The following is a 12009-nucleotide window of genomic DNA, read 5'->3' as shown; positions in this document are numbered from 1 at the left end:
ATATTTCCCAATTTACAAGAACGTTTTATGTTACATATTTGTACTTTTATGAATTAGCTCAACATAAAGATTGAAAACAGCCAGATGGGCAGCAGATGAATCAAACATTAAAAGTATACATATATATCACAAGCAAACCTTAAAATAGTACTTACAGTTTGGTCTTGACTCGTATCTGTGTCTCAACGGCAGGTGAAGATAAGAGATGATGGAACAGTTTCCCCCATCCTTTATATATACCATTTGTGAATTATACGTGATTGATTTATCTTTGGCTGGCCACTTCCAGGTAAGTAACGAACCTCAGTTTAATGGTGTAAAGTATGCATTCTTTTCGCATCAAAGGGCCCGAGGTTATCACCCTACGGGTACACATGCGAGCTGATATACATGAACATCGATTAAGGAAGTACAAGACAACGTATATAAAGGTGGCAAACAGACACACTCTCTCTGGCATCGTCTAACTGCATTTCAAACAGTCCTCGATACTCAACGTTTAACCTATATCAAGTAAATATTCGATAACGGTCTGAAAAGGGTGTATCCAGTAAATATATGATGTGGGAGCAGCATACATCAGACATTATAATGCATCTGTGTGATACGACATAACAAGAGACCAGAAAACTGACGCAACACACTAGTACAGCCTCACCACAGTACAGCAGTAGCACTGTACCACACGGGGTCAACTATACTAACCGTTTCCGTGTAATACAGCAGCCTGCTCACAAGAAAATAGCTTCTGCTGAATATACTGCAGAAGTCCCCAGATACTACATTATTCTCCCCGAATTTTATTTATCTTACTGCACAATAACAATAAACTACAACAGCTTTATTTCCTAACTGATAGGTACATATATTGGTTTCTTCTCACAAAGGGACTGTCACTATGAATACTCACAACATCTTTTTATGCGTGTAATATCTGTTAAAAGCCTAAAGTACACCAATATCTTCTGAAAACATGATTGACATATGAACAACAGCTTGTTTTCTCGTCTTTGTATGTGTTTGTGACGGAGGAACCGTTGGGGCAGGATACGCTTACTTTTTGGCAACCGCCAGGTATCATCACTATCTGGTAGTCATTCCTACGCACATGCGTGTGATCATTAAAGTCGAAATCGTACAATAGTCTTTGCTTCGAGCAGAGGTTTCGAATGATTCTGAACAGGGTTATGTGGCTTTTATTTGCAACTGCGTTTCTTGAGAGAACTCTCTTATTTTCAACATATCATCTTGATAATTGTACACTTCATTATCAAGGCATTTGTAATAATACGAGCATCACTCAATTTGTTATCTCAATTTCTATAGATAACGCCTGAATATTGATATAATAATCATTCAATGATGACCCTTTAACTACATAAATCGTCAACGCCAGAGAAAAATCAGGCTCCATTATCTGTTGAAACAGATTTCATTGGGTGTAAAAGGCAAGATTGTGCTAAAACATATACTGAATATAAGTGATGTCACCAGGTGTTAATGAATAGTTTATATTTGTATATATTTGTTGGGTGTTTCATGAGCTCCTCCGTCAGTTCCATTGTGTGCCAGATTGGGAGAATGTTGTCTTTTGACAATGTCTCAGCCATTCATACATTTGCATATATACTTAATCACTGTTGCAAATAACTCACTTTAACGTGTTTTAATCTTCGGGTGAGTCTTTGGTTCTAAACATTAGAAGAAAGAATATAAATCGCCGCTACCCTTTAAGTATGCCCTTGACATGATGAAGCAGTAGTGACAGTGATGACTGTGTTCTTTTAAGGCGTGTTTAAACCAAAACTCATACCAAGAATAAAACACGCGCAAATCAGTTTGACAATGTGTAACTATATAAGGGTTTCCCAGAAAAACCGTACATCTAAAAGTAAAGACGTGTGTTTTCAGAAGAAAATGCTCTTAAAGTATAACACAAAGGTGTTTTCAAAGATAGACATGATCAAACGACTTGTTTTTACAGTCTGGTTGTTGTTAGAAAGACTTATGACAGGCTTTAAAGTTGGACCATTTATTCCGCTGAATTTCACTCTCTACAGTTACCAAATGCAATCTCCTTTGTATTGATAAATGATTGTCACTTTTGCGTTGTAATCCAACAAAAGGGATATATTAGCTATTTGTTTGTTTATTGTAATCTTCAATCCTACCAATCCAGTTCGGAATCTTAAACTTCGCGGTCTGATTTAATCAATATGTATTTTACAAATAGCGCCTACAGGGAAGGTGGTTAATAAACACACAACTATATATCTATATAGATACTTCTCCTATTAATTACATAAGCAGTATGCAAAAAGTTAAATTGCATCATCAAATCAAGAAGTACATGTTTGATGGAAATTACAAATAATTTGTAGTTTGATAAGCTACACCCGGACAAGCGTATTCAATAGTTACTTTTGAATTCGATCGTTTTGTTTGTGTTATTAATAAACTGTAAAGATATGTTACTGTCATGGAAATTCCAACTGTATGCATTCTCTTCTAACCAAAGCAGTAGGAATCTTGCAACATTTGTTTTGATGCTCTACATCACCATGGCTTTCGCTGTTTCATTGCAGCAGCTCAGATATTATTTATACAAAGCGCCATAACAACATGTAGATTGTATTCTGAATACAACTTTCGCTCATTTTCAAGGACAGCACACACATTTGAATTTCAATACAGTGCACACTGTCTACCCCTTGATCCCGTTAATGAACGCTTTGACCAAAATTGATACCCCTGCTTATTTGTTTCGCTGCGTGTTTTTAAAATGCAAATTGAAATACAGACAGCCAATTGCAGATATTATGGTACTTCAAATGGCCATCAAACCCTTTCGTGGCAGCCCAAATGATACATTCCCGTGAAACATGAACTCGGGTAAGTGACATTTTGTGGGAGATATATCAAGCATAAAATCCCTCCTCTTATCATCATGTCCGGTTTCCTAAGGAACTTAATACACATTTCAGTAGTTGATATCTTAGCTTGAAGTAAAACGCAATATCATTTAAGTGCTTGGATATTGGTCTACAACACGTACAATGTCCAGAGTTTACAATATGGAGAAACATAGATCACTCTTCCATTGTGAACATTCAATTCAGTTTTCAGATTCTCAAACAAATTTCAAGGCGTAAATAAATATGACAAGATTTTATTGAACCAATTCCATTGGTTTGAGAATATACATAAATAGCCAGCATCACACTGTAGATGATAATAACTCAATAATAGCCGATACCTGAAACAAAAAAATAGTAGAATAAAGTTGGGATATATGGATAAGTCACAACGAAGTCTTGAAACTAGCTGCATGATAAGCTAAACCAAATATTAGAGAATGCAGAGAATAATTTTAAAGATGTTTTGTAAAAGTCATCAGCTTTGTCGCGTAAAATAATAATACCATATAGGTAAATTATATAATTTTGCAAACGAGACTGAAAGTGGGATACGATAAACAAATGATATCATATTTTGTGAAATACCTTTTCCCAATCCCATTCCGTATCCTCCAATTCCGCCGTAGAGACCACCATAGCCTCCAAGTCCTCCGTACAGACCTCCCATGCCTCCGTATAGACCTCCCACGCCTCCGTATAGACCTCCCACGCCTCCGTATAGACCTCCCATGCCTCCATACAGACCTCCATAGCCTCCGTACAGACCTCCAAGGCCTCCGTACAATCCACCCATTCCGTAGCCAATTCCGCCCAGTCCTCCTTTCAACCCGCCAATTCCACCATACAGACCGGTAGGCTCGGCAAAGGCGGTAACAGCCAGGCAGGCAACAAGAGCGGCGACTATCTTCATCATTTTGAGTATCTATTGAGCAACGTGAAAATCGTTGTCAAGAAAGGGAAATAGCATGTTATCGTTACTCATCTGGTAAATTCAGTTCACACCACTCATTGTGAATTATGTTATCAGTTTTACTTTCACCTGCATTCATATATTTCCCAATTTACAAGAACGTTTTATGTTACATATTTGTACTTTTATGAATTAGCTCAACATAAAGATTGAAAACAGCCAGATGCGCAGCAGATGAATCAAACATTAAAAGTATACATATATATCACAAGCAAACCTTAAAATAGTACTTACAGCTTGGTCTTGACTCGTATCTGTGTCTCAACGGCAGGTGAAGATAAGAGATGATGGAACATTTCCCCCATCCTTTATATATACCATTTGTGAATTATACGTGATTGATTTATCTTTGGCTGGCCACTTCCAGGTAACGCACCTCAGTTTAATGGTGTAAAGTAAGCATTCTTTTCGCATCAAAGGGCCCGAGGTTATCACCCTACGGGTACACATGCGAGCTGATATACATGAACATCGATTAAGGAAGTACAAGACAACGTATATAAAGGTGGCAAACAGACACACTCTCTCTGGCATCGTCTAACTGCATTTCAAACAGTCCTCGATACTCAACGTTTAACCTATATCAAGTAAATATTCGATAACGGTCTGAAAAGGGTGTATCCAGTAAATATATGATGTGGGAGCAGCATACATCAGACATTATAATGCATCTGTGTGATACGACATAACAAGAGACCAGAAAACTGACGCAACACACTAGTACAGCCTCACCACAGTACAGCAGTAGCACTGTACCACACGGGGTCAACTATGCTAACCGTTTCCGTGTAATACAGCAGCCTGCTCACAAGAAAATAGCTTCTGCTGAATATACTGCAGAAGTCCCCAGATACTACATTATTCTCCCCGAATTTTATTTATCTTACTGCACAATAACAATAAACTACAACAGCTTTATTTCCTAACTGATAGGTACATATATTGGTTTCTTCTTACAAAGGGACTGTCACTATGAATACTCACAACATCTTTTTATGCGTGTAATATCTGTTAAAAGCCTAAAGTACACCAATATCTTCTGAAAACATGATTGACATATGAACAACAGCTTGTTTTCTCGTCTTCGTATGTGTTTGTGACGGAGGAACCGTTGGGGCAGGATACGCTTACTTTTTGGCAACCGCCAGGTATCATCACTATCTGGTAGTCATTCCTACGCACATGCGTGTGATCATTAAAGTCGAAATCGTACAATGGTCTTTGCTTCGAGCAGAGGTTTCGAATGATTCTGAACAGGGTTATGTGGCTTTTATTTGCAACTGCGTTTCTTGAGAGAACTCTCTTATTTTCAACATATCATCTTGATAATTGTACACTTCATTATCAAGGCATTTGTAATAATACGAGCATCACTCAATTTGTTATCTCAATTTCTATAGATAACGCCTGAATATTGATATAATAATCATTCAATGATGACCCTTTAACTACATAAATCGTCAACGCCAGAGAAAAATCAGGCTCCATTATCTGTTGAAACAGATTTCATTGGGTGTAAAAGGCAAGATTGTGCTAAAACATATACTGAATATAAGTGATGTCACCAGGTGTTAATGAATAGTTTATATTTGTATATATTTGTTGGGTGTTTCATGAGCTCCTCCGTCAGTTCCATTGTGTGCCAGATTGGGAGAATGTTGTCTTTTGACAATGTCTCAGCCATTCATACATTTGCATATATACTTAATCACTGTTGCAAATAACTCACTTTAACGTGTTTTAATCTTCGGGTGAGTCTTTGGTTCTAAACATTAGAAGAAAGAATATAAATCGCCGCTACCCTTTAAGTATGCCCTTGACATGATGAAGCAGTAGTGACAGTGATGACTGTGTTCTTTTAAGGCGTGTTTAAACCAAAACTCATACCAAGAATAAAACACGCGCAAATCAGTTTGACAATGTGTAACTATATAAGGGTTTCCCAGAAAAACCGTACATCTAAAAGTAAAGACGTGTGTTTTCAGAAGAAAATGCTCTTAAAGTATAACACAAAGGTGTTTTCAAAGATAGACATGATCAAACGACTTGTTTTTACAGTCTGGTTGTTGTTATAAAGACTTATGACAGGCTTTAAAGTTGGACCATTTATTCCGCTGAATTTCACTCTCTACAGTTACCAAATGCAATCTCCTTTGTATTGATAAATGATTGTCACTTTTGCGTTGTAATCCAACAAAAGGGATATATTAGCTATTTGTTTGTTTATTGTAATCTTCAATCCTACCAATCCAGTTCGGAATCTTAAACTTCGCGGTCTGATTTAATCAATATGTATTTTACAAATAGCGCCTACAGGGAAGGTGGTTAATAAACACACAACTATATATCTATATAGATACTTCTCCTATTAATTACATAAGCAGTATGCAAAATGTTAAATTGCATCATCAAATCAAGAAGTACATGTTTGATGGAAATTACAAATAATTTGTAGTTTGATAAGCTACACCCGGACAAGCGTATTTAATAGTTACTTTTGAATTCAATCGTTTTGTTTGTGTTATTAATAAACTGTAAAGATATTTTACTGTCATGGAAATTCCAACTGTATGCATTCCCTTCTAACCAAAGCAGTAGGAATCTTGCAACATTTGTTTTGATGCTCTACATCACCATGGCTTTCGCTGTTTCATTGCAGCAGCTCAGATATTATTTATACAAAGCGCCATAACAACATGTAGATTGTATTCTGAATACAACTTTCGCTCATTTTCAAGGACAGCACACACATTTGAATTTCAATACAGTGCACACTGTCTACCCCTTGATCCCGTTAATGAACGCTTTGACCAAAATTGATACCCCTGCTTATTTGTTTCGCTGCGTGTTTTTAAAATGCAAATTGAAATACAGACAGCCAATTGCAGATATTATGGTACTTCAAATGGCCATCAAACCCTTTCGTGGCAGCCCAAATGATACATTCCCGTGAAACATGAACTCGGGTAAGTGACATTTTGTGGGAGATATATCAAGCATAAAATCCCTCCTCTTATCATCATGTCCGGTTTCCTCAGGAACTTAATACACATTTCAGTAGTTGATATCTTAGCTTGAAGTAAAACGCAATATCATTTAAGTGCTTGGATATTGGTCTACAACACGTACTATGTCCAGAGTTTACAATATGGAGAAACATAGATCACTCTTCCATTGTGAACATTCAATTCAGTTTTCAGATTCTCAAACAAATTTCAAGGCGTAAATAAATATGACAAGATTTTATTGAACCAATTCCATTGGTTTGAGAATATACATAAATAGCCAGCATCACACTGTAGATGATAATAACTCAATAATAGCCGATACCTGAAACAAAAAAATAGTAGAATAAAGTTGGGATATATGGATAAGTCACAACGAAGTCTTGAAACTAGCTGCATGATAAGCTAAACCAAATATTAGAGAATGCAGAGAATAATTTTAAAGATGTTTTGTAAAAGTCATCAGCTTTGTCGCGTAAAATAATAATACCATATAGGTAAATTATATAATTTTGCAAACGAGACTGAAAGTGGGATACGATAAACAAATGATATCATATTTTGTGAAATACCTTTTCCCAATCCCATTCCGTATCCTCCAATTCCGCCGTAGAGACCACCATAGCCTCCAAGTCCTCCGTACAGACCTCCCATGCCTCCGTATAGACCTCCCACGCCTCCGTATAGACCTCCCACGCCTCCGTATAGACCTCCCATGCCTCCGTACAGACCTCCATAGCCTCCGTACAGACCTCCAAGGCCTCCGTACAATCCACCCATTCCGTAGCCAATTCCGCCCAGTCCTCCTTTCAACCCGCCAATTCCACCATACAGACCGGTAGGCTCGGCAAAGGCGGTAACAGCCAGGCAGGCAACAAGAGCGGCGACTATCTTCATCATTTTGAGTATCTATTGAGCAACGTGAAAATCGTTGTCAAGAAAGGGAAATAGCATGTTATCGTTACTCATCTGGTAAATTCAGTTCACACCACTCATTGTGAATTATGTTATCAGTTTTACTTTCACCTGCATTCATATATTTCCCAATTTACAAGAACGTTTTATGTTACATATTTGTACTTTTATGAATTAGCTCAACATAAAGATTGAAAACAGCCAGATGCGCAGCAGATGAATCAAACATTAAAAGTATACATATATATCACAAGCAAACCTTAAAATAGTACTTACAGTTTGGTCTTGACTCGTATCTGTGTCTCAACGGCAGGTGAAGATAAGAGATGATGGAACATTTCCCCCATCCTTTATATATACCATTTGTGAATTATACGTGATTGATTTATCTTTGGCTGGCCACTTCCAGGTAAGTAACGCACCTCAGTTTAATGGTGTAAAGTAAGCATTCTTTTCGCATCAAAGGGCCCGAGGTTATCACCCTACGGGTACACATGCGAGCTGATATACATGAACATCGATTAAGGAAGTACAAGACAACGTATATAAAGGTGGCAAACAGACACACTCTCTCTGGCATCGTCTAACTGCATTTCAAACAGTCCTCGATACTCAACGTTTAACCTATATCAAGTAAATATTCGATAACGGCCTGAAAAGGGTGTATCCAGTAAATATATGATGTGGGAGCAGCATACATCAGACATTATAATGCATCTGTGTGATACGACATAACAAGAGACCAGAAAACTGACGCAACACACTAGTACAGCCTCACCACAGTACAGCAGTAGCACTGTACCACACGGGGTCAACTATGCTAACCGTTTCCGTGTAATACAGCAGCCTGCTCACAAGAAAATAGCTTCTGCTGAATATACTGCAGAAGTCCCCAGATACTACATTATTCTCCCCAAATTTTATTTATCTTACTGCACAATAACAATAAACTACAACAGCTTTATTTCCTAACTGATAGGTACATATATTGGTTTCTTCTCACAAAGGGACTGTCACTATGAATACTCACATCTTTTTATGCGTGTAATATCTGTTAAAAGCCTAAAGTACACCAATATCTTCTGAAAACATGATTGACATATGAACAACAGCTTGTTTTCTCGTCTTTCTTGACTTGTCTTTGTATGTGTTTGTGACGGAGGAACCGTTGGGGCAGGATACGCTTACTTTTTGGCAACCGCCAGGTATCATCACTATCTGGTAGTCATTCCTACGCACATGCGTGTGATCATTAAAGTCGAAATCGTACAATGGTCTTTGCTTCGAGCAGAGGTTTCGAATGATTCTGAAAAGGGTTATGTAGCTTTTATTTGCAACTGCGTTTCTTGAGAGAACTCTCTTATTTTCAACATATCATCTTGATAATTGTACACTTCATTATCAAGGCATTTGTAATAATACGAGCATCACTCAATTTGTTATCTCAATTTCTATAGATAACGCCTGAATATTGATATAATAATCATTCAATGATGACCCTTTAACTACATTAGTATGCCCTTGACATGATGAAGCAGTAGTGATAGTGATGGTGATGACTGTGTTCCTTTAAGGCGTGTTTAAACCAAAACTCATACCAAGAATAAAACACGCGCAAATCAGTTTGACAATGTGTAACTATATAAGGGTTTCCCAGAAAAACCGTACATCTAAAAGTAAAGACGTGTGTTTTCAGAAGAAAATGCTCTTAAAGTATAACACAAAGGTGTTTTCAAAGATAGACATGATCAAACAACTTGTTTATACAGTCTGGTTGTTGTTATAAAGACTTATGACAGGCTTTAAAGTTGGACCATTTATGCCGCTGAATTTCTCACTCTACAGTTACCAAATGCAATCTCCTTTTGATTTTAAAAGGCAAGATTGTGCTAAAAGATATACTGAATATCAGTGACGTCACCATGTGTTAATAAATAGTTTATATTTGTATATGTTTGTTGGATGTTCCATCGTGTGCCAAAGTGGGAGAATGTCGTCTTTTGACAATGTCTCAGCCATTTACATATTTCCACGTAACAGTCGTATTTGCATATTACCATTTTGATTCTGGAAACCCAATAGTCAAGAAACTCTACGGTCTTTGCCCAGTCTCGGTCAAAGTTATTTACAAAATTAAACATGCTGTTTTCATGGGAACATACTAAGGAAGAAAAAATGAAAAAGAAAATGTTAAAAAACTTAATATTTACACTATGTCGCCCATGGGCCTACCCATGGGCCTGCCCATGGGCGAGAATATTTTCCTTTGCTCAAGACTGATGTTTTTGTTTCCCAAATACATAAATGTAGTTCTTTCAAGTATCATGACACAAAATTTAACTCATTTTAACCTTATTCGATGATTTTATAGCGATATTGAAATATTTCGCCCTTGGCGAGAAAACGTTTGGCCAATTGGCGAGAATATTTTCCTTTGTTCAAAACTTGTGCTTTTGTTTCGCAAATACATAAAGGTGTTCTTAGAAGTTTCATGACATATTTAATTCAACTATTGTACTATGATTTTATAGCGATATTGAAATATTTCGCCCTTGGCGAGAAAACGTTTGGCCAATTGGCGAGAATATTTTCCTTTGTTCAAAACTTGTGCTTTTGTTTCGCAAATACATAAAGGTGTTCTTAGAAGTTTCATGACATATTTAATTCAACTATTGTACGGCGTTATTGAAATATTTCGCTCTGGACGAGAAAGTTTGGCCCATGGGGCGAGAATATTTTCCTTTGCTCAACAGTTTCAGTTTCAAAAATGCAGAAAGGTGTGTCTACAAGCATGACACATGATTCAACTCAGTTTTACTTAATTCAACTAATTTGTGGCGTTATCAAAATATTTCGTCCATGCTTCCGTCAGTCCCTTTAAAGCATTTACTAATTGTTTGCAAATTATATTGTATCATGTGAGATATACTTTATATTATATCCTTACATTACTATTTAAAAAGGGCCTTGATTTGAATGTTTACTTTATAGAAGTTTTACAAATTTTAGCTTTTATCATATTGTAACGATCTTTAATGAACCCGGCCCTAACTCTCAAAACGTTTTGATAGTTTATCATACGAATTCATGCGCGTGTACTCCAATTCATTGGCGTTATTTTCCACAACATTAAAGTTTAGTTAGTTTCTTTACCTTTTTACATTTTATGTCTCGTTGATACATCACACTGGGCAACTAAGTGACACTAGGTATGCAATATACAGGTACACGTGCGCGTATCTTAATGGAAAAAAACCGATTCGTCTTTCACTGCATAACGTCTGGCTGAATATCTCACATTCTAACGAAAGCTCGAAATAATTATTTAATTATATGCGGTGTCGAACTGACCAATGGGAATTATGTTTAAAGGCGATTGAGGAAAACGAAAGCAACTTTTAAATGCGTTGCCACTTTTGGTATGAAAATATGAAAGTATGAAACATCTTTCTTATAATAATTCTCATATTCTCATTAGTACGATGTATTTAATTACAGTGTCAGTCTTATTTACAGGTGATTCTACAAAACCTGCTGTCGGTCAATTAGAATCCGCCACACCACGCGTGAATAAACAGTTATGCAGGTGTTGCTGTGGGCAAATACCTACCCTGTATATATATACATTGTGGATACATGTACTTGTTTGATAGGTATTACATATTTTCGTTAATATGTTGATATATTAAGCAGAAAGACACAAAAAGTTTATGAAGGATGAATTAGTGCCTTGATTTATGCCTTGAGAACGAATTTTGTACTTTCTCCGCGATCCTGATGTGTATCATCGTTTAATTGGCCATTCATTAAAAGTATGTTGTGATACTTTATACAACTAGAAAATATACAGTAAGACGAGTTCTATGGATGAACAACTTCTTAATTACAATTAGTGCGACGTTTCGGTGTAGATCCTAACACCTTTATCAAGCAATTGATGGATAGGGCTAAACAACATAGGTATATATACACTTATTGACATCTAAGTTGTTACAGTGACTAGTTGATGGACACAGAGAGGTGATTAAGCTAAATGGAAGCCAGTGGATGACTAATGAACACAGAGTAAACAAGCAGACTGATGGAGATGATGGAAGCCACTGTATTAATTGGATGGACAAAGGGATTTAGCAATTAGGTGATGGTAAGCAGGCGGGATTTAATAGCCTTGGTCTCTGTTCATTGCTGGCTGGATCCTTTT

The 12009-nt window shown here is 36.8% G+C and overlaps 1 protein-coding gene across 1 annotated transcript; it reads right to left on the bottom strand.

The window, feature by feature from the left end:
* Positions 1-3239: 3239 nt before the first annotated feature.
* On the bottom strand, positions 3240-3831 carry LOC139451938 (acanthoscurrin-1-like). The gene is made up of 2 exons (XM_071233222.1): positions 3504-3831; positions 3240-3256 (listed from the first exon to the last, which is right to left on the bottom strand). Exons 1-2 carry the CDS (start codon positions 3829-3831, stop codon positions 3240-3242), a joined length of 345 nt encoding a protein of 114 aa, XP_071089323.1.
* Positions 3832-12009: the final 8178 nt, after the last annotated feature.

This window comes from Haliotis cracherodii, unplaced genomic scaffold (assembly GCF_022045235.1).
Source record: "Haliotis cracherodii isolate W230 unplaced genomic scaffold, xgHalCrac1.p SCAF_9, whole genome shotgun sequence".
NCBI lineage: Eukaryota > Metazoa > Mollusca > Gastropoda > Lepetellida > Haliotidae > Haliotis > Haliotis cracherodii.
This window is presented reverse-complemented; position numbering and strand designations above follow the sequence as displayed.